The sequence below is a fragment of the Podarcis gaigeae genome, assembly GCF_964106915.1.
Source record: "Podarcis gaigeae genome assembly, chromosome: 9".
NCBI classification, from domain to species: domain Eukaryota; kingdom Metazoa; phylum Chordata; class Lepidosauria; order Squamata; family Lacertidae; genus Podarcis; species Podarcis gaigeae.
This window is the reverse complement of record NC_139685.1, coordinates 26,926,917-26,948,322: the sequence shown is the minus strand read 5'-3', so window position 1 is coordinate 26,948,322 and position 21,406 is coordinate 26,926,917. Positions and strand designations below refer to the sequence as shown.

Below are 21,406 nucleotides of genomic sequence, written 5' to 3'. Positions count from 1 at the left end.
AGCAGTTTCAGATGAGGAAGAAGAGTTTGGATTTGATATCCCGCTTTATCACTACCCTAAGGAGTCTCAAAGCGGCTAACATTCTCCTTTCCCTTCCTCCCCCACAACAAACACTCTGTGAGGTGAGTGGGGCTGAGAGACTTCAGAGAAGTGTGACTGGCCCAAGGTCACCCAGCAGCTGCAGGTGGAGGAGCGGAGACGCGAACCCGGTTCACCAGATTACGAGTCCACCGCTCTTAACCACTACACCACACTGAGGTTACTATTTTAATTTTTTTTAAAAAAAAAAGTCAAGGAATGTGTGTCTTCAGCATACAGATCTAGTACTTATGAGTATAAATTTCTTTGTAAAAACCAGCCAGTGTTTAGAAGAAATGATCAAGATACAGAGGTCGCCTCAGGGCCGGCTCACCCATGAGGCAAGGTTTGGCGAGCGCCTCAGGCAGCAAGATCCAGAGGGGCAGCAAATCAAGTCTCCAATGAATGCACCACCCACTGCTGCTAAGGTGGCAGCGACAATGGCGGTCTGCTCCTTGGCCTCTTGGAGAACAGAAGGCGCTGATGGTCTTGTTTCCGATGCAGATCTTTATTCCACCTGCTTGTTCCTGATGTAGCTTTTCACTCACCCCTTCTCCCCTCGTGTGTATGTGCTCATTTTGTGGTTTGTCTCAGGTGCCAAAGTGTCTTCGGCTGGCCCTGAATGGCCCTGAAGAATAATCCCATGTAGGTCTCCCTAAATAGTGCCTTTGTTACACATTTGCTAAAAATCACCTATCGTTTTCTGGGCTGACCTTTCCTGATGCAATTCAATGCCAACACCAAAAATAATAATTTATAATGTTTTGAAGTGGGCGGGTCCCCTTTGTTGTGTGCATGACTTGTCTGTTAAGAGAGATGCCTGGTCTGTACTAGAAACACCCCTCCCCTCTCTGGGTGTGGCTCCCTCCATAGTTTGGTCAGACCTAGTTGGAACCATAGTCTTAACTTGTGTAACAAGCTTTAGCTGGTATTGTTTCCCAATAAATACAACTATTCCATTTTCCCTGACTCCTACTGCTTCCTATTATTTGGGCAGATCCATTGCAAAGTTTCCTCACACTGTTGGGAAAGTACCCCCTCCCCCCACCCAACTTTTGTCTCTGGGAAAATGAGGCATGATAAATATATTTTTAAAGAACAGTCTGTTCTAAAGTGCGGAAAGTTCACGAGGCAAGTTCACAAGGCTGACTTTGCCAGGGGATGTAAAAATAAAACATTATTGCTCAACATAACTCAAGACAGCACTTATTCCTTTAGCATCAGGATATGGTATCGGGCAACATACTGTACATATTTTACCTACGTATGAAAAGCCCATAAGGCTTTCCTGGGAGTTCATTAGCTCAGTAAAGTAGTATTATAATTGTTCTAGCCAACTAGCAACATACAACAGCATTATATTGATGGCCTATTCATAAAACAGTGGTTGGCTCTTCGTGTCTTTAAAGTTTAGGACTGAAGTCTCCCATCTTTATTCAGAACAATATGTACTATACTTATTCTCATAACACAATGAGGAACAACCTGTAGCTTAGAGAGTGTACAGATCATAATGTGCCTGGACGCTCCCCCCCCCCCAACATTTCAAAGGGTACATCTGCCGAAAGAGCTGAAAAAGCAGCTACCTTTCACTAAGATGAAAGCAGCAAAGTACTCCCGACCGTGTTTTCATGTTTAATGCATGATGTACGGTAATATTTGAGCAAACATTTCTGCACTAAGTCATTTCAAAATCCAATTATCAGTTTTATGATGTCTCGGGCATTTGAGATGCCTTCCAGCAAGAAGCTAGTTAGCTATATAAGCCGTGAGTCAGCTGTAGTGAAGATTCACTAGCAAAGGACTACATCGTAAGCTACACTTCTGTCCATTGATCAGCTCGCTATCTTCTGTCCATTAGCTACTCCCCACAAACCATTCAGGAAAGAAAATGATGATGAATGAGCATCGTACAAGAGTGAAAGAAGAGCCCTGCTGGACCAAGCCAAAGTCCAACATCCTGTTCTCACAAGCGGCCAACCAGATTCCAATGAGAAGCCAGCACGCAGGACTTGGGTACAACTGGGCTTCCTCCACTTGTGATTCCCACCCAGCAACTTGTGTTCAGAGGTATCCTGCTTTTGACAGTAGAAGCAGAACATAGCAATCATGGCTAGGAACCATAGATAGGCTTATCCTTCATGAATTTGTCTCATGCTCTTCTAAAACCATCCAAAGTGATGGCCACTTGTGGAAGTGAAGTCCATAATTTAGCTATGTGCTGTGTGGATAATTATTTTATTTTGAAGTAGTTCTAGCATTCAGCTCTGGAATGGGTCTCTCCTATATTTTGTGTGTGCCAAAAGAATGGACAAAATAGTACGTATTTGCAGGCACATTTGTGAGCATCATACTTCAAAAAAGGTAAAAGGTAAAGGACCCCTGGATGGTTAAGTCCAGTCAAAGGGGACTATGGGATTGCAGCGCTCTTCTCACTTTTAGGCTGATGGAGCTGGCGTTTGTCCACAGACAGCTTTCCAGATCATCTGGCCAGCATGACTAAACTGTTTCTGGCACAACGGGACACCATGACAGAAACCAGAGCGCACAGAAACTCCATTTACCTTCCCGCTGCAGTGGTATCTGTTTATTTACTTGCACTGTTGTGCTTTTGAACTGCTAGCAGGAGCTGGGACAGAGCAACAGGAGCTCACCCCATCACGGGGATTCAAACCACCAACTTTCTGATCAGCAAGCCCAAGAGGCTCAGTGGTTTAGACCCCTGCTCCACCCATGTCCTATTAATTAGTACTGGCCTGATAGTATTCAAATTCCAGCATATTATCTCATAAGATTTTTAACTTGTTCTAAACCACAAGTTAAAATAAAATATACATTGAAATTATCAATAAACATTAGCATCAAAAGCAAGTTAACCTACACAAAATTCAAAATATCACACACACACATTAGAATACATGTCTACCTTGCCTTTCTGGGTAGATTTTCTTAAACGGAAAAGGTTTTGTCTGCTGTCAAAAGCAGTGCAGTGAAGTCACCCACTTGGCGTCAATGGGCAGGGAGTTCCAGAGGTGCTCCTACACTAAAGGTTGGTTTCCTTGTAAGTGCAAAATGAACATTATGGGGCACTTGTAAAAGTTCTAGTTTGGCAGATCATCTTTAGTTTAGGACCACTATAATAAAATCATCAAAAGTAATTTCCTGTTGAGGAAGGGGTGGAGGAAGGAGCACCCCAACTCAGACAGATTGATCCCCCCTCCCTTGCAAGAGTTCACAGAACTGATAATCTGTGTAGCAGCACACAGGGCAAGACCTCGACATGTGCTTTCCTGGGTCCTCTTTTCTGGTCACCCTCCAGACTTCAACAAGAAGAAAGCTGTCACAGTCCTCAGAAAGTTATGACAAATGACTTCAGCTGACTAATTGGACTTTACTGTGCGCAAAATGGCACCCTAGTTAATTAAACACCGCCATTCATTTTGCAGTGTTTTGATTTGTTACCAAAAAAAAGCAAAGCTGCCACAGGCATTTGCAAAATGAGAACTGGGCATTTACACCATTTGGATCGCAAAACCATATGATGAAAAGTGCCTACTCGACTGCTTTATTTATAATTGCATTCAAATGTAAACTAAAGCAGTTTCTTTTATTTGAAATCCCTGCATATTAATGCTTAGAGTTTGTTCTGTTTCTGCCAACGCAGCACAAATCCCTAAGCCCTTAGGAAGAAATGAATGAATATAATGAGTCGGGTGAAAATGGTAAATCTAGAATAGAACTTTTTGAATCACTTAAGTCTTCCTTGTGATTGGACAGATTTACACTCCAGATGCAACAGGCTGCCTTTCCCACTATATTCTCTGCAGAGATGACCTAACATTCCAACCTTTGTGTTTTTGGTGTTTGGAATTTGCAGTTCCTCCAGAAGCAGAATTCTTTTAAGTGTTACTTCTATTTTTGGACATGCTCCATCCTTTATATAGAAAATTCAATATAAATTCTTCTTCTTCCTCTTCTCAGGCTGTAGGAGACGATATGACTCATATCTTTATCCAAACTGAGTTACTTCTCTTGACAATGGATTATTGCAGTATGATAACCGAAGGATTTGTGGCACAGAAACATTTTTACATAATGAAGTGCCACACTTCCCCATCTCTAAATTTTTGTGCATGCATAATCACCTGAAGAGTTGGCCTGTAGCAGTGCTGGTTCATAGCTGTTGCTGAAAAATTAACACAATTAAGGTATAGTGAAGGACAAACAAATAAGACTCACTGAATGTGCACAAATGTTAGTGCAATAGTCTTTTGAAGCATTGAGAAACAGAAGGCTTATGTGCACTTACATGGAAGAAAGCAGAAACATGATTGACAATTTGCTTTCACAGCTGTAACTCTCTCAATACGATGAAGGTTCATCATTCATTAATTGAATCGACGTAGTGGCACTTTGGGAGAAAAATCTGTGATGCTAGGAAGAGCTGTAGTGTGTAGCATGGAAGGGTCTGCTTCTTTGAATCATCCAGATTGCATTTGCTGAAGTTCCTGCTTGTCCTATGCACAACAAATTACTTGCCTCCTCTTCTCCTTTTGTGGGCAGCCAGGAATGGAGGGTGAAATCCCAGCCAGACCTCCACTTCCTTGCCTTGACACACCCTTCCTTGTGGTTAAATAGCTGTTGGAGTGAAACGGGTTGATCCAGTGTTCTAACATAACCCCCCAAAAACCCTATTTTATTACCACTGACAACACAATCAATGCATTATTTCCACCACACAACACCTATGCAGGGTAGACCACAACATTAAGCTGAGTCTGGTGGTAGATGCTGGGTGGGGTGGGGCACATTTGCCACCTCTCTGGCTGAAACTGTCAACCATTCCCCCAGTTTCCTGGGAAGAGGGATTGCTAAGCCACTCTGAGAAGCAAAGCTCTGGGTAGTGAACAGGGGTCTCTTAGCTACTCTCTGTGCTCATAACAAACTACAGTACCCAGCATGCCTTGCGGGAAGCCATGACTTAAAAAGCAGTATAATAGTGTTTTAAATGAATCGTGCAGATATGACCCAGGATTCAGCTACCACCAGTCCTTCCAGTTTCTGTATATGGACGGAATCTGTCTGCATTGTCATTTCGCTTGCTTCCTTGCAGAGGCAGAGCTAGCTGTTCCGGCACCCATGCTGTGCACCCAGGGGTGGGGCCAGGGGCGGGGTGAGCATCCCAGTGGGGCACTGCCCACAGCGAGCACCCCAGGGGACAAGACACCCATGGGGTGGAGTGAGCTGCCCGTGGCAGGTTGCTTCCTGGGCGGCGGGGGGTGGGAAAAGGGAACTGCACCGCTTTGCCAGCAGCCTTCCCCTCTTCCTTTTGACCGCTCGGGGAAGGCTCCCCCCCTCAGGAAGCAGCCCGGGAGCGGGGGGGCAATTGCGCGCCACCTGTCCGCAACTCCCAAGCCTCCCCTCCCCCGAGCTGTCAAAATGAAAGGGGGAGGGGGAAGGCCACTGACAAGGCGGCACAGTTCCACCCCTTCCCCCGACGGCATGGGGTAGACTTTGGAGTCGCAGGCAGGCAGCGCGCTGAATGTCACCCCCCTCAGTGATGGCACCCGGGGCGAGCTGCCCCCTTCCTCCACCCCTGCTTCCTTGGACAGGACTGTTGGCATGCACCCAAGGAAACGGGGGCAATTGGCAGGCCCCCAGCGGGCTCCAGCCCACCGATCGGTGTGCCGGGCAAACTCTGGTCCTTGGTGCAGCATAAATCTGCGGCCCAGGCTTCAGAAGACTGAGCACGCTATTCAGCAGAGAATTCGCTGTGCAAACAGAGGTGGCAAAAGAGGCTGTGTGAGCATATTTAAAGGTAAAGGGACCCCTGACCATTGGTCCAGTCGTGGCCGACTCTGGGGTTGTGGCGCACATCTCGCTTTATTGGCCGAGGGAGCCGGCGTACAGCTTCCGGGTCATGTGGCCAGCATGACTAAGCCACTTCTGCAGAAACAGAGCAGCGCATGGAAATGCCGTTTACCTTCCCACCGGAGCAGTACCTATTTATCTAATTGCACTTTGACGTGCTTTCGAACTGCTAGGTTGGCAGGAGCAGGGACCAAGCAACGGGAGCTCACCCTGTTGCGGAGATTTGAACCGCTGACCTTCTGATCAGCAAGTCCTAGGCTCTGTGGTTTAACCCACAGTGCCACCCGCGTCCCGTGAGCATATTTACAAGCAGGTTTATTCAGCATAGATCAGGACCAAAGGAAAACATGTCTGATCTCCTTTGTGTCCAAAGCAAAACAGAAAGCTATATACAAACGGAAGTTCCCAGCATACTGTGCTGGAATGTAAACAGACATGTGACATGCAACAATTCCACATGTCTGTCCCTTAAGGTGGCATGGACCAACTGGTGCCCAGGGATGCGGACTCCTGACACCAGTCCTGGAAAAAGACAACACCAATCCCTAACATGGAAATCTGCAATGTGGCTTGCGGAAAGCTTGCAGGTACTTATGCATTCTGGCTTTATAGCTAAGGCGGGTGCTTTCATTCCAGCACATCATTGCCAGCATTATTTTGGGCTGCAAACTTTAACCAGTCCTTGTGTCTCAGTCTGACTGCTCTTTCAGTGAGGATAAAATTGAGGTGCTGGGTTCTAACAAGTCTTGAACTCCTTGGAGGAAGGGTGGGAGAATTTTTTAAAAAGACATATTTTAATGGGAGTTTATAATAGGACTTCCGCCCATCCCGGCGCTTTTAAAATAAGCCAAGCTTTGAAACATGTGCAACTTGTCCCAAATTCTCTTGGTGAGATAAGGCAGGATTGAAGTTTAAAATAAATACGAGTGGCACATGGGCTGCCTTGAGCAGCAGGGGAAAAAGCAGCTGCCTTGGCCCAGCATGCGTGTGTTATGTAAGAAGGAAAAATTGGAAGAGGGGAAAAACGCCCCGCAAAAGCTTCAAAAAGTGATAAAAATCTTAATGTAGCTGCGGAACATTAGTTGGCCTTTTTTGTGGAAAGAGAAAATATGCCTGCTATTAAGACGACTCTAGAAGCCAACTGGCTTTTTTATGTGTGTGTTTTGCCTGGCCCCCAGCTCTCCGTAATGAAGATCCTATCTCACACAATAAGCCCGACCAGCTGATCATCCCCAGTACAAAGCAAAGTTGCCCTGCTTTTGTATTTAATTTCTTTTCAGCCCTGGCTCGGTTTCTTCTTTTGTTCTGGGCTTGTTTGAGCGAGACGGCTTTCTGCTAAAGCAGCAAATATGGCAGTCTGCACAAGGTGCTTCCTGCCATGGTTTGCTGATCCACATCAGCTTAGATGAAGCAAGCAGGCAACACACGTGCGCTCGATGCTGCGCCAGCGGCTTCTGATGCCTGTGTTTATTTGTGCAAACTGCGCAGGTTGTTGGACGAATCCAAAAACAGCAACGACACAGGAGGGACCAGCACATGTCCATTCACATGGCATGTTTGCGTAGGCTCAGAGGTTCAACAGCACAGCGCTAGAGACAGAGGAAATGTTTGAATAGCCACGTTGTTTCTTTGAGTTCCTGCTAAACCTCAGAATGGATCGAGCAGCCCTGCACAAACCACTGTTCATCTGAACACACAGGTCTTAGGAGAAATCTCCACGCAGAACAAGCTGTTTCAAAGAGAGTGCAATAATTATAAGAATTTTAAGATGTTGATGTGATGCAAGCACATCACCTGCCACATGAGGAGCCCTGCTGATTCAGATCAGGTATTCACCAAGACATTTCCAGCACTGGCCAGCTAGGTACCTCCTGGAAGTCCAGAAGCAATGCTCCATTCAGTGATGCTAAATGCAAGCATTATGATCATTAATTATATTCATTAGGAACATTTTTGCACTCAAGTGCCTCAAAGCAACTTACACAGAAAAGAATTCATGGCCAGTGCATTAGGGCCGGGGGATATATCAATATATTGTCCAAAATGGTTTTGAAGTTGACATTGTGATAATTGTTTCATAACATTTGAGCTGGTGATATATCATGAATCACAATGTGTGCAAGGGCTAAGCGATACCTGGGTTTCAACACCGCGATAACTAACCAGTTAAACATTGCAATAACTCACTAGATAAATATTGCAACAACTCAGCTAAACACTGCAATGTTATCAGCAGCTAAACCTCACAATATCACCAGCTAAATGTTGCAATCTACCACAATGTCTGAAATAAGGATGGAACTATACAGAGGCGAACAGGACAATATCCCGGCAACTGCTACTACTTAGGGGTCTAAAACGAATAAATGGCAATATTATCAATCATCACACACTCAGTTTCATCAGCAGGCATCAATATATTGGGATGTTTAGCTGGTAATATATATTTGCAATATTGAAAACCAGTTATCGCCCAGCCCTACAATGCATCCATGCTGCAGGGCATTGATGGACAATAGTCGTGTGGGCAGGTGAACTGAGGGACTCGGCTACATTGGTAAAGAAAAAACGCTTTGTCTGTGTTATAATAACACTGTAATACCAGATGGCGCTGTGGAGCCCCACTTTTGGCCAATGGGATTTCCCTTTATGAAGTTTACAACGTGTTTAACTGAACTGCTTTTTTTGATGTGTCTCAATCCAGCCCTGGTTTAAAACAGATTTCTTAAGGCAGACTTTTGAAATGATACAAGAAAAGCATGCAAGACCAGAGGTGAATGTGGGATACCCGCACAAAGCAGAGACCACTCTTTCAAACTGCTTCCATCTCTCAGGGGCAGGGGGAGTTTGTCTGTCTAAACCAGGATGTGGAACATTTTTCAGTCCAAGAGTTGGATATATAACTGGTCAACCCACTGGGGACCATTTCTGACAGGTGGGTGGGTCCACCTATCTGTCAGTCACGTGACCACTGTATGCTGTCAGGTGATCCAAATTCCAAGCGCCGAAGCAGGCAGAATATTAAAAGACAGCAGGTAGCTAAGCCTCTGCATGATGCTTTCTAAAGAGCAAGCAGAGGTACTTCGTCAATTTTACCACTGTGTTCCCACAGCTCTGACCCCTAAAAACCCAGCAAACATGAGGAATTTAAATGGATTGGGACTGGTTCCCAACATCTCCTCCAGCACATCTGGACAGCTTAATCTGAAGTGAAGAGATTTGTATCTCAAAAATGAGGCTGATAAGGAATTCAGACGGTAAGCGTGGGTGTGAATCTCACTTAATGGGATTTGCGTAGGATTGGACTGGTCCATCCATCTCTCTAGTCTAGAGGGATGTGTGTGACTGTGTGTAAAAACTAGATTGGTGGATAAATTGTGCACCTGTTGCTCTTCTCACTCGTGCCTCAGCGTCCCTGCCTACCAGCAATATGTGGCTCTCATACTCCTTGTCTGTGTGTCCACTGAGCCCCTGCATGGGGGACTTTGTTGGCCTTCCTCTCTCCTTGCCCAACTTTGACAGGTGGGCAGGGCTACCCACATGTCAGTCACCTGGCATAATGTGATGACATGTCAAAGTTGTGTGTGTGTGTGTGGAGAATCTGCTTTGCCAACATGTTCCCAGCACCCACCAGGATTGAATTCCTCTATCCATCATCAGCTGATGGCATCAGCTGACCTACACAGGTGGTCACAGTAATGTGAAAATGCCTTCGTGGGTCAAATTACAGCCTCTGACCGGCCACAACTGAGCCATGGGCCTGATCTAGTTTCTGCTACTCCCCCCCCCCCCCCATTTTATTAAAGTTTTCACAATACAATAAAATAAGACAAATAGAATAAAAAAATTACAGGAAAGAGAGAAAAAAATAAAAAGAGAAGAAGAAAAATACTAATAATCACGATAAAACACAACATTATATGCATAGTCCTCTATTATAATCATATGTTAATTTTCAGTCCACATAGGAAGAAGTGCGTCTTCTCAGCTCTCACCTGGGAGAGCTTTCCCCTTTCCTCAGCCCCACACAGGTCCCTCTCACCCGTCCATCACCTCTCTGTATGTATCTTCATTTGTCCCAAACATAAATCATAAGAAATCAAAATACAGTGGTACCTCGGGTAAGAACTTAATTCGATCTGGACGTCCGTTCTTAACCTGAAACTGTTCTTAACCTGAAGCACCACTTTAGCTAATGGGGCCTCGCGTTTGTGTTCTATCAAGTGGGAAATGCAAACTCCAACGTGGCCCGCCCAGCAGCCCTGTGCAACGGACGCAGGCGAGCCGGGCTGTGTGCCAAGCCTGGCGAGCCGCGCACGCTCCGGGCCTTGTGGAGCGCAGCGCAGCAGGGAGCCACTTTCTCTGAGTCACCGAATGCCAGCAACTCCCACGGCCGCCTTTGATGTCCACCGCGAGAGTTCGACGGCGAATTTTCTGCAGACCATTCCGGGTTCCTGGACCGGGAGCTCGGAAATAAGAGGCGGGGGCTGCCCTGGGGCGCTCCCCCCAGTCACCCGCCCTCGGTTTGCCTCAGTGCATCGTCGTTATTGCTGCCCCCGACGCCTGACCCATCACATTTGGGGAGGGGGAATCCCATTTGGCTCGTCAGAATTTTGTTGCACACCAACTCCAGCCTGGAGCGGGCAGAGAATGAGAGTCTTAATTTCAGGGTTGGGGTCTCGAGCCCCAAGTTGGGCAAACGGTTCCTGCATTGCAGGGGGCTGGAATCGAGGACCCTCGTGTCCCCATCCAACTCTCTACGATTCTGTGTTCAGAGAAGAGGGAGCTTGCTACGGGACAAGGATAACTGTGACTTTAAAGATGAAGGGGAACCCTTTACATAGTAGTTGAAGACGCAACAAAGTGAACTGGACTCCTTGGCAGGTTTTGAATAAACATCCACCAACTTTTTATTGATAATAATCAGCTAAATAAATTAAAACAGCAGTCTCAGAGAAACCAAAGACTGGAACTGAGGGAAGTTGGGGGGTGGGGTGGGGTTGGGTTTTGTGTGGAAGGGTGGGGGGAGGGAGGAAAAATGGGGGGGGGGAAACAAGGATGATATGTTTTTGGATAATATGTCTTGTTTTAATTTTGAATAAAAAAACTTTTAAAAAGAGAGAAGAGGGAGCTTGCAACCCGCTGCAGCTTGCACGCTCCGTTCCATACGAGCTAACTCCTAGGGGCCGTCAGCCCCCACAATATTTTATCCAAGTTGGCACCCCTGCCCCGTCCCCTCCCGGGAAACAGAGCAATCGCCAAGGCGCTCAGGATCGCGCAGCGGGAAGGCGGGTTTGCTAGGAGAAGGAGGTGGGGAGAGAGGTGGTGCCTGGCTCCCTATTGGCTGCTCAAAGCGAGGAGGAGGCGGGGCGGAGCTTTGCCCGGGAACCGGGAGGCGGGGCTTGCGGAAAGCCACAGAAAAGGGGCTCCGGAGCGCGGAGGCGGCGCAGAGCAGACGCGCTTCTTCTCCGTCTGTTCGGGTTTCCGTCGCGCCTCCTCTCTCCCAGTCCGTCCCCATCGCGGCTGGGCGTCGTTCGGCTTGCAGCGACGCTCGCCTCCCCGAGGGCAGCTGCGATGCGCCTGATCCAGAACATGGGGACCATCGCCGAGTACCCCCAGGCAGGAAGCACCCTCAGCGGAGATAGCTGCGGCCGCCCCCGACTCATCAAGATCGCCGTGGTGGGAGCCAGCGGGGTGGGCAAGACCGGTAAGTGGTGGTGGTGGAGAAGGGGACGCGCGGGGTCATCCTGGCGACATGGAAAGGCGCGCGGGGGGGGGGGGCGGGGGTGGACATAGGCATACTGCAAGGGCGCAATGAATATACCAATATTCAAGGGGTGGGGGGTGCGGGACATAGAAACGCCCTGCAGGGTCCAGAGGGAACAAACCTACTGCCATTGTGACAATCTGTTTGCCCGGTCCAAAGTATGGTTTGAATATGAGGATAGCATCCCTGCCAGCGATCCAAAGCCCTCGCCTCTAATTTGGGGAGAAAGAGACGATGGCTAGCCTAGGTAGCAGCATCCTTCTCCTCTTAGGTAGGCACCTGCTGCCAGATCAGGAATGGATGAAGATCAGTGACCAAACAAAAACTCTGACACCCCCTGCTGCCCGAGCCTGACATGTGGACGCCTCATTAAAAGGATAACACCCATTCCAAATCCCTTGAAGATGCTTCTGTAGTTGTAACTTTCATCATAGCAGTGAATCCGTAACCTATGAGGGGTGAATGATATTAGAAGGTACCTAAATGCCTGTTCCTTCAGACTGAAAGGTGTATCGTGGATGACTGCTCACAGTTCTACTCTTAAAAGTATTTACTCAGGAGTCAGCTGCAGTGGATTCTGTAGTAGGATGTCTTTCCCAACAAAATATGCTTAGGATTGCAGCCTTTAATTTGCTTAACTGCTACATGCCAAGTTTTGTTGGCTGCTGCTACTGCTAGCCAAAGGTAACTCTAGAAAAAAATGCACTCTCCCAATAGCGTATTGAAACGCTGTCCCTGCTCTGGTGTCCTGTATGTGGAGTTTTTGGGTATGCAGACAGAAACTGGGGGAGGCTATTGCCCTTAAACACCAAGTGCAGATGACATTGTGTCTTCTGCTTTTTCCCCTTTCTAACCTGCACCTTTTTTATTATCAATTACAGCCCTGGTGGTGAGATTTCTCACAAAACGGTTCATTGGAGACTATGAACGCAATGCAGGTAAGAAATGAGCCTTGCTGTATTCACAGGTGTGCACTGCGGTGTATTTTGACTCCAGCGACAAACTCAATGAAGCCTTTGGTGTCTCAATTCCAGAAAGCTAGACTGTACAATAGGGATTTCACTAGGAAAAGTCACTATGCAATGCTGAAACCCAGGTGTCTGGCCAAGTGTTATCAAGAGGACAAAAGGAATTTATACACTGACCTACTTTAGCTAGCACAAGGCAAGAACTGCCCTGTTTTTATTCTCACTGCAGCCACATTGGGATGTCAAGCCCCTCCTCTATAATTTGACTTCTGAAGTTTTGTCCTCATTCACCAATCTGCTACACACCCACCCACCCACCCACCATTAGAATGAAACAAGTTCCAAGCTAAAGGAGGTGGCTTCAGTCCTATAACCTTTTCCCACTCCTATCTTTATGTAATCAAGTTATTTATGCAAATAAGCTTGAATTCAAAGCCAAGTAGTTTGTTATTCATGAAGAACAGCAGACACAAAAAATTTCCAAGAAATTTCTGGACCACGTGTAACGATGAATGGGGTGGGAATGATAATGCAGTTAAACCAAACTAAAGTTTTCAGTATATTGGGGGCGTGTTTAGGTGGCTCTCCAGGTGTTGATGAGAGTTTGGGGTCCAAGCAAGATCTGGATGGCCCCATAACAAGGTGTACACCCATCAAAGCAATATTCCACTGTCCTGTTTTTGCTGTAATGAAGATGCAGCTTTATACTGAATTCATTTATTTCCTAGCATCCATTTCATTCCCCCTTACACAGGCTGCCTGTGTACTTTAAATCTACTTGCACATATTGTAGATAAGCATTTGTATCCACTTGGAGGGGTATGTATTTGCCTCAGCTTGAGCCAATAGTGTCAAGACCAAATATAGTTGATCTAGAATCAGTTGTGCCAAAGCCTTTAAAGTCTCTTGTATAAAATGAAAACAATCCCCCTTTCCCATTAATCAGACACTGTAGCTAAAATAGGAGTGTGTGTGTGTGGAGGGCAGGACACATTGATTTGAGGGTGGTTGTTTTTTAACACAAGGCTGATTTGAGTGAAAAAGTTCTGTGGCCACGCAAGATCCCACATTGTCAAGGAAGGACAGCATGCTCCACTGTGGAACATTGAAATCCTGCTAGTTCCAGTGTAACAGATTTTAAGCACATCCTTAACTTGCACTCAGTGGAACTTAAATGAGCTTAAGTTTGGCTAGGAATGTGCTTCCCGTAAAAAGGGGCTAGACAACTAACTTGTTCCAAAAGTTAACTCTGCCAAGAGGTTTTTATGTAGGTTTGCTTCAGCATTTTAGCTTTGTAAGTGAAGCCAATTATTAAGAATTCTGTTGTGTGGTTTTTTGCCCATATACGCCATGCTTTCCTGTGTTTAGGCTGTAAACACTTACCTGGGAGCACATCCCACTGAACTCATTGGGGTGTCTTTTTGAATAGACATGGGTAGGATTGTGCAGCCAGTCTTTCTTATGATGAAAGTACCATCTGCCAAATGTAGCAAAAGTGCCACTTTTTTTCAACAAGTCACAGATCCATCTGCACTAATGAGTGTTTTTCCTTTTCATTGTGCAGAGGTTAATGAATGTCAGTTTATAGTGCATGTACAACCCCCTCGCTGAACTTGTCTGATGAAGTGCATTTTTATTGCTAGGTAACTTGTACAGCAGACAGATTGAAATCGATGGAGAGTTGTTTGCAATTCAAGTCCAAGATACACCTGGAGTACAGGTGAGTTATGTTCCTGTGCCTTGTACCACTTTTAAAGGGGAGCTTCAGTTTTGGCACATTTCAAGAAGTTCATTGTTACATATATTGATTCATAAGAATCCTAGTAGGGCTTTACTTCCAAGTAGATGTGCAAGGATCGTAGCTGTTTGAATTGGGAGCCTAGCTGCATTGAAAAACTGTTTTGTTGCTAATAACTAGAGTTGTAAACAGTCAGAACTTGATAAATGGTCTGTATATCGTCCTCTGACAGTAAAAGAAAACAATCCACAATTTCAGCTAAACTTTTGTCTACTTGAAGACACAACCATCATGTTTAGAAAACCTGCTTTTTTAAAAAGAAAGGGGGAAAACCCCAAATGTGTTAAAAACAGTTCCTTGGCAAACTAAGAAACACTTCATTTTTATTATTCTACTAAAGTGCACTGGAAATCTGGAAAGAAATTTCATTGCTATAGCCTAATCAACTTTAGTTTCATAAACACATATGCAAAAGAAACTAAAAGTCACAGCCCTGGCAGCTGCACTCATTAAAATTTGTTAGGAGTTGAGTTTATATTACGGAAAGTTTGAACGTATAGGCATGAGTAAGGGCAAATTTTGCCTTTTTGAACTGGGCTGTTCTCCAACTTTAAATGTTTCCAGCTCATACCTTTGTTCTTTTCTCCCCACTCCCGACTCACTGTCTAGCCAGTTAATTTCCCATTCTACGGCACCACAAAGTCTTTTTCTCGAGGCAGAGTACAGCTTGAATATGGCAGACTTTGCAATAATTGAGTGTAGCATTTTTTATTTTTTGCAACTGGACTAACATGTGAAAATGTGGGTTAAAATTTTAGAGACAACATGCAATAATAAACATGTAATGGACATTGTAAGCTTTCCTTTGCAGCCAAATATTTGACCCTACTTAATCTTTTTTCCTCTCCCAGGTCCATGGACACAGCCTTGACTGTAATGAGCAACTGAACAAATGTATTCGCTGGGCAGATGCAGTTGTGATAGTCTTTTCGATCACAGACTATAAGAGTTACGAACTACTCGGTCGCTTCCACCAGCACATACGGCAGCTGCACCCAGGAAACAGAGTACCTGTGGTGGTTGTAGCAAACAAAGCAGATCTTCTTCACATTAAAGAGGTAGAACCACAACACGGACTTCAGTTGGCTGGCATGTTGGGTTGCACTTTCTATGAGGTGTCTGTCAGCGAGAATTACAAGGAGGTCTTCAATGCCTTCCACAACCTCTGTAAAGACGTCTGTAAGCAACAAACCACCAGCAGCACACCAGAGAAGAGGAGAAGCTCTCTCATTCCAAGACCAAAGTCACCCAACATGCAGGATCTAAAGAGAAGGTTTAAGCAAGCCTTATCTGCCAAAGTGAGGACTGTCACATCTGTCTGAAAGATCAAACTAAATGGGATGGGGTTTCCCTCCCCTTTCCCAGTGCATATTTCTATAGTTCCAGCTTTGGAACGTTAATTGCTGGTACTTCAGCATTCGAAAATCGTGCGAGAGAAAGAGTTCAGATGCACATAAAGCATTTTGTAATGAAGGAGTAACACTGAAGCTTGAATAAGCCCCCAAGGAAGTGGTGGAGCGTAGAATTTCTTGTTGCAAGCGCATTTGATTGACTAAATGGACAATATTTTCATGTTCTGCTGTGGAAGTTAGGTCATGTTGGTATTTGTATCATACTTACATAATGAAGGACGGGGAAGAAATATTCTGAATGCAGTCTTACTGATGGGGAACAAATTGTGTGTTACATCCATTAGCTATATTTTGGTATTTGGTGGAAGGCTGGCTTCTTTAGTAGTCTTCAATGGAGCTGCCTGCTTTTTAAAAACCCATGGTTTTGAACAGGGGTCAGCAACCTTTTCCAGCCGTGGGCCAGACCACCGACCCTCAAACCATGTGGTGGGCAGGACTATATATATATATATATATATATATATATATATATATATATGGGGGGGTGAACGAATTCCTATGCCCCACAAATAACCCAGAGATGCATTTTAAATAAAAGCACACATTCTACTCATGTAAAAACCCGCTGATTCCTGGACCGTCCGCGGGCTGGATTTAGAAGGTGATTGGGCTGCTTCCGGCCCCTGGGCCCTAGGTTGCCTACCCCTGGTTTAGAAGCACAAGTATGTCATTGAATCAGTAAAAGAAATGTCAGTATAAAATGCGGGGGGCATTATTAACTGTATTTCTGATGGTGTGATGAGACATTTTGGTACCACAACTGCTGTTTAGTATCATTTTTAGATAGCTAAGTTTTTTCTCACTGTCTCTAAGACACTATCATCTTGATGATTCTTCAGAGACTGGTCATCTGATGCAATGCTGCATCTTTCCAGATAAGACCTTTTTCTGTATTCCACTCATCATGAGGATTGTAAAGTTCCCACTTAATTGCTCTGAACAGGAATACAACTTCCTATTGTTTCAATCCAATCCAATTATTTGTCTTAGTCCATGAAACTAAACCATTTTAGCTGAGACTTATCTCCAGCTAAGGCATGAGGGCTATTCCACTATTGCATAAGTGCTCTTTGTAGTAAACATTTGAAAACAATGAATTATCAGTTGTGTTATCCAGGATTTGAGGACTATGCGCCCGACACCAATGCACTTTAAAAACAAACACCGTGCTTGTTCCTTAAGCTGTAACTTATTTATTTTTATGTTGACAGCAACTCTTTAAATGGGACATCTTCATTTTGTTCCGTGATTAAACCAAACCTTGTTTTCTCATCTGATTGTTGTGTTTTATATTCAGATGCTAGAAATGAGTGGCAAGACACGTGAGAGACAGGGAAGTCACCTAAAGGCATTCAAGGGCTTAAGAGGACCTTCAATCATTGGCTTGGACAGTGACGGTTTGCAGGGATTAGTATCTCTCTGATTTCAGTAACACAACACAAATACAGATGATCAGGACTTGCTTTTGCAGCAGTCTTCTGCTGTCCCCAACTGCAGACTTCTGTAATACAGACTTGTACTGCAGCAACTAAAGCAGTTGCTGTATTATGCAAAATCACCTGCTTCTTAAACCCTTTTTGACCTGATTATTGGCATCGTTCTGTCATTCCTAAGATGCTGAAGACTGTGTAGTAGAAAATCTGCACAGTCCTCCTTTACCTCATCCTAAAAAACAAAAAGAAGAAAAGGCTATTGTATATCAAGACTTTTTCAGAGTACTGGGAGTATCCCTTGTCAAGAGAGGGACTCTCCTTGTTCCGATGGGTCTCTTCCCACTGCCTAAATCTGTATTTCCCACATTTTGAGAGCTATTCATGCCCGTTCACTTGTGACAATGGCATCAGAAATTCTGTACAAGCATTGTGTGGTCTTTTCCATTACACACAATACAAGCCCCAACTTTTATGTCTTGAGTCTAAACCCATGCTACAGTTAAGCCTTGGTCCTCTGCATGCGAGAACCATCATGAACAGAGAGGAGCAGCCATTGAATGAATGAAGGTCTGGCTTTCCAACAGCCTTTGGGGCAGCCACCAACAGGCAGAAAACTGGTCTGGGTTTCCAATCCCATCAAGGAGACAAAGAAAATGCATCATTTCTGCCATATGCCCGTTTTCCTGCTTAATCTCCAAAATACTGACGTCTATTAACGCAGTGTAGCAGAACTGCAATGGTAACCATGGAGACTGCCAGCTTTTTCTTTTCTCTTCTCCAAGTGCTTCAAAACAAATAGCTATACAGATATGATTTGTCACCTGTCTATCAAATGCAGCCTGCGAGGTGCATCCAGTGTCTATTGCCATAAGTAAATGCTACAAAATGTGTCCTTTTCATTTAAGAAAACTTTGTCCATTGTTCCCCTTTTGTTAGCTGGGTTAGAGCCCAATTTAGATTACCTTCATGAAGGGCCATGAAATGAAATGGTTTTAAAAATGGGATGATCAGCAGCTACTAGACTGGGGAAGGCCTAAACTGGTGGTCCACATAAATATTTGCTGGGTTACACTGGAAAAAGGCAGTGCCTCGCTGTATTCCAACACTGTAAACTGCAGCAAAGAATCACTAGCTGCCTGGAGGAAAATCTCATATGCAATTCAGAAAAGAAAATTTTGTTTCTCCGCTTGATTTGCTAGGCATTCTTTCCTAATCTTAAACTATTCTACCATTGTAAAAGATTAGCTGTAGCCTTATAATGTTAAACCTGCTACAAATTTTTATCTGGTTCTTTTATAACAGAAGACACTAAGTAACCATTTCATCCAATAAACCCTGGTCTGGACTAACAAGCTCTTTGCATGTGGCTTCTTCTATAAATGTTCTACATTCAGTAGCCAAAAGTGGAAAAGACTGACTTCAGCATGCAGTGGTGGCAGGTTTCATGTTTGAATGAATTTGGTGGCAATGTCTAAGGGAGAATAGTTAGCATATTGTGACCACCCTCAACATTTGGGATGGAGCAGGCTAGAAGTCCAATAATACATGCAATTGTGGGGGATACTCCATATAGAAAACTAGCCATGACTGGGAGATGTCTATGCTGAACCCTTCTCTCTCACATGCTAGTTTGTTAAAGGAAGGGAAGGTTTTTCATTGGAGGAAGCAACTGAGTTGAAATAGGAAGGTCCAGAAGCTTTTATCGTACGTATCTACTGAATGTATAAACTGACCCTGTGTCTAGATGACAACCCAGGCCCATGAGTTTTTTGCTCAGTATGACAGTGTAAGTTCAGCAGGTGAGCCCTTGAAGCCGGCTTAGACCTCAGAGGCCTGGGGCAAGTGTGCTGAAATAATCCTACCTCATTTGGGTGTTCAGCTTTCCAACACCCTAAATGTCCAATCACACTGGGCTGATTCTGTAGTATATTAATGTATGCTTAGCTATCAAAGGCTTGATATTTACCTTCTGTGTAGCGCCACTGAGATGGACACCACTGAAGAGAGTGACTCCATAATGGACCAATAGAAGATTAAAATTTTTTTTTGGGAAAGCACTGATAGGCAATCCCAGTTCTCCCTCTTTCCTCAGTGATGTCTGTTGGTTGCCATTATGAAAGCTGCCCAACATTAAGGTAAAGGTAAAGGTACCCCTGCCCGTACGGGCCAGTCGTGTCCAACTCTAAGGGTTGTGAGCTCATCTCACTTAAGAGGCCCAACATTAGAGCTCACTATATTAGAGATTGTGAAGAAGACATTAAGGCACACTTTGTTGTCACTGACATATTCTGTTCAAACAGACCCAACATTTTCTCCAGGGGTATCTTATATCACAAGCCAGCCAACTGCATAAGCAAGATGGAAGGGAAAGCTCAGTATAAAAGAAAACGAAGGAAAAGTTCAGCATAGAAATGGAAGCACTGATAGTCATCTTCAGTGGTTCTGCAATGCTCCAATGAGACTGATATGGACAGTGAGGAACCTTTACCCTGTAGTTGCCAGCAAGAAAGAAAGAATTTCAGTTAGACACAGCATCACTGCAGAGAGAAGAACTGAAAGTTGGCTTGACGTCACAGGACTAATGAACAGATTTTCAAGTGCTATCTTAGCGTAGGTACTTTTCTCTTGTTGGCAGCTATAAAAGCAATTCCCCCAATGTTCAGATCAAGATCAGGAGTAATTTCAGAACCTCTCATTTTCTGCAGGAGTGTCTCATGGGATAGAAGGCCAAGGGGTTTTGATATTTTTCTGGTGAGTTGGGCTTGGTGCTCATCTTCTCTGATAAGACTCTTGGCTTGTCAAATGCCAATGTCTGGCTGGAGACGGTCCGTGGCAAACAGCAGCTCCAGAAGGCTAAGTGGTGTCAGGAGAGCTGTGGAGAATACAATTACCTGAAAAGAAAGAGAGATGCATAAAGAATAACAGAGACTAAGCCCTGCCAGCACTACCAGACACAGAAAAGTGTCAGGCACCGTTACAAGGAGCTGTGTTTCTGCAGCCAAATAAATACAGCTTCACTAAAGCTCAACATCTTATTGTAGATTATTGGAAACAACATAATCAGAAAACTTGTACCCCATTGCATAATTTTTTTTTCTTTTCCCCCAACTTATGGGCTATAGCAATGTTCCTTATTTTAATTAATTGTCATTCTGGATATACCTGCAATAGGTTTACTGCAATACTGTTAATATTTTTGTCAATGAATGGTTCAATTTAAAGCTGTTGCTTCTTTTTGGCTTATGATGAATTTTAAAAATCAAATGTGTTTTTCCCCCAGCATGTGCTCAGCAGATTACAAAACTGGCCTTCTCCCATTTGTAAGAGATACCGTAATAGTTAACCTATGTCAGTGGCAGACACTAGGGTCTCAAATTTCAGTGGTATCCTGTATGGTGCCAAAATTCAGAGCCCCTCCATTGATTAAACATTTTCAGTTGATTAATTATTTTTTAAAAACTGATTAATCAACCAATTAAATTTATTTACATCTGCCAAGTACCAAAACCTCAATAGAGATGCCTTTTGAAATTCTTACCCATTAATAATAAAGACAATCTTTACTATTTCCTTCTTTCACAGTAAGAATGAAATAATGCAGTAAGTAAAACAGGTGTAAAAATGATAGGAGTAATGGAAATATATCCTTTTTGCATTCTCTGGGTTGTAATCAATTCCAGTTATTACTAATGCCAGTTATTAATCACTATTTGTTTCTGCAAGGTGGCCTTGTGCTTCTCTGAGACATTCACAGGTATTTTTAAGTACAATCCTTAACAAAAGAATGCCACAAATAAGCTATTTTCTCTTTGTGTTTCTCAATGAAAGGCACGGCTTCTCTTATCATCATAACCATCTCTGTATTTGAGGTTGCCCTGTGAACTGAACCACACGTAATTTAACTTTGCATTTAGTCATCATTTGCTTATACTCCAACCAAACATTGGAAGTGATCGGTATCTGTTGACAGGCTCTTTGCTTGTTCCTGAAAACACTTTAGATTTAACAACCCTAATCCAATTCCTGTTTAAAAGGGACACCAGCATAAACTGTGAACTGCAAGGTGTTGTTTGAATAGA

General features: G+C 44.3%; 2 protein-coding genes across 2 annotated transcripts in view; one reads left to right on the top strand and one right to left on the bottom strand.

Annotated features, from left to right (window-relative positions):
* The first annotated feature begins 11,274 nt into the window (after nt 1-11,274).
* Nucleotides 11,275-16,360, top strand: RASL11B (RAS like family 11 member B). Its single transcript, XM_083756037.1, has 4 exons — nt 11,275-11,656; nt 12,598-12,654; nt 14,328-14,404; nt 15,334-16,360. The coding sequence occupies exons 1-4, from the start codon at nt 11,524-11,526 to the stop codon at nt 15,802-15,804; spliced, it is 738 nt and encodes a 245-aa protein (XP_083612163.1). The 5' UTR covers nt 11,275-11,523; the 3' UTR covers nt 15,805-16,360.
* Nucleotides 16,361-17,064: 704 nt separating this feature from the next.
* The window catches only part of SCFD2 (sec1 family domain containing 2), a 152,223-nt gene continuing 147,881 nt past the window's right edge, over nt 17,065-21,406 (bottom strand). Inside the window, exon 9 of the mRNA XM_083755685.1 lies at nt 17,065-20,218. Within this exon, the coding sequence (XP_083611811.1) occupies nt 20,126-20,218 (93 nt within the window). The 3' untranslated portion in view covers nt 17,065-20,125. The remainder of the gene's footprint in view (nt 20,219-21,406) is intronic.

Excerpts from the sequence above, each read along its gene's own strand:
- RASL11B (XM_083756037.1), top strand. The coding sequence starts at position 11,524 with ATGCGCCTGATCCAGAACATGGGGACCATCGCCGAGTACCCCCAGGCA. Across the intron at positions 12,655-14,327 it reads AGACTATGAACGCAATGCAG|GTAACTTGTACAGCAGACAG; the intron begins GTAAGAAATGAG and ends TTTTATTGCTAG. Across the intron at positions 14,405-15,333 it reads AAGATACACCTGGAGTACAG|GTCCATGGACACAGCCTTGA; the intron begins GTGAGTTATGTT and ends TTCCTCTCCCAG.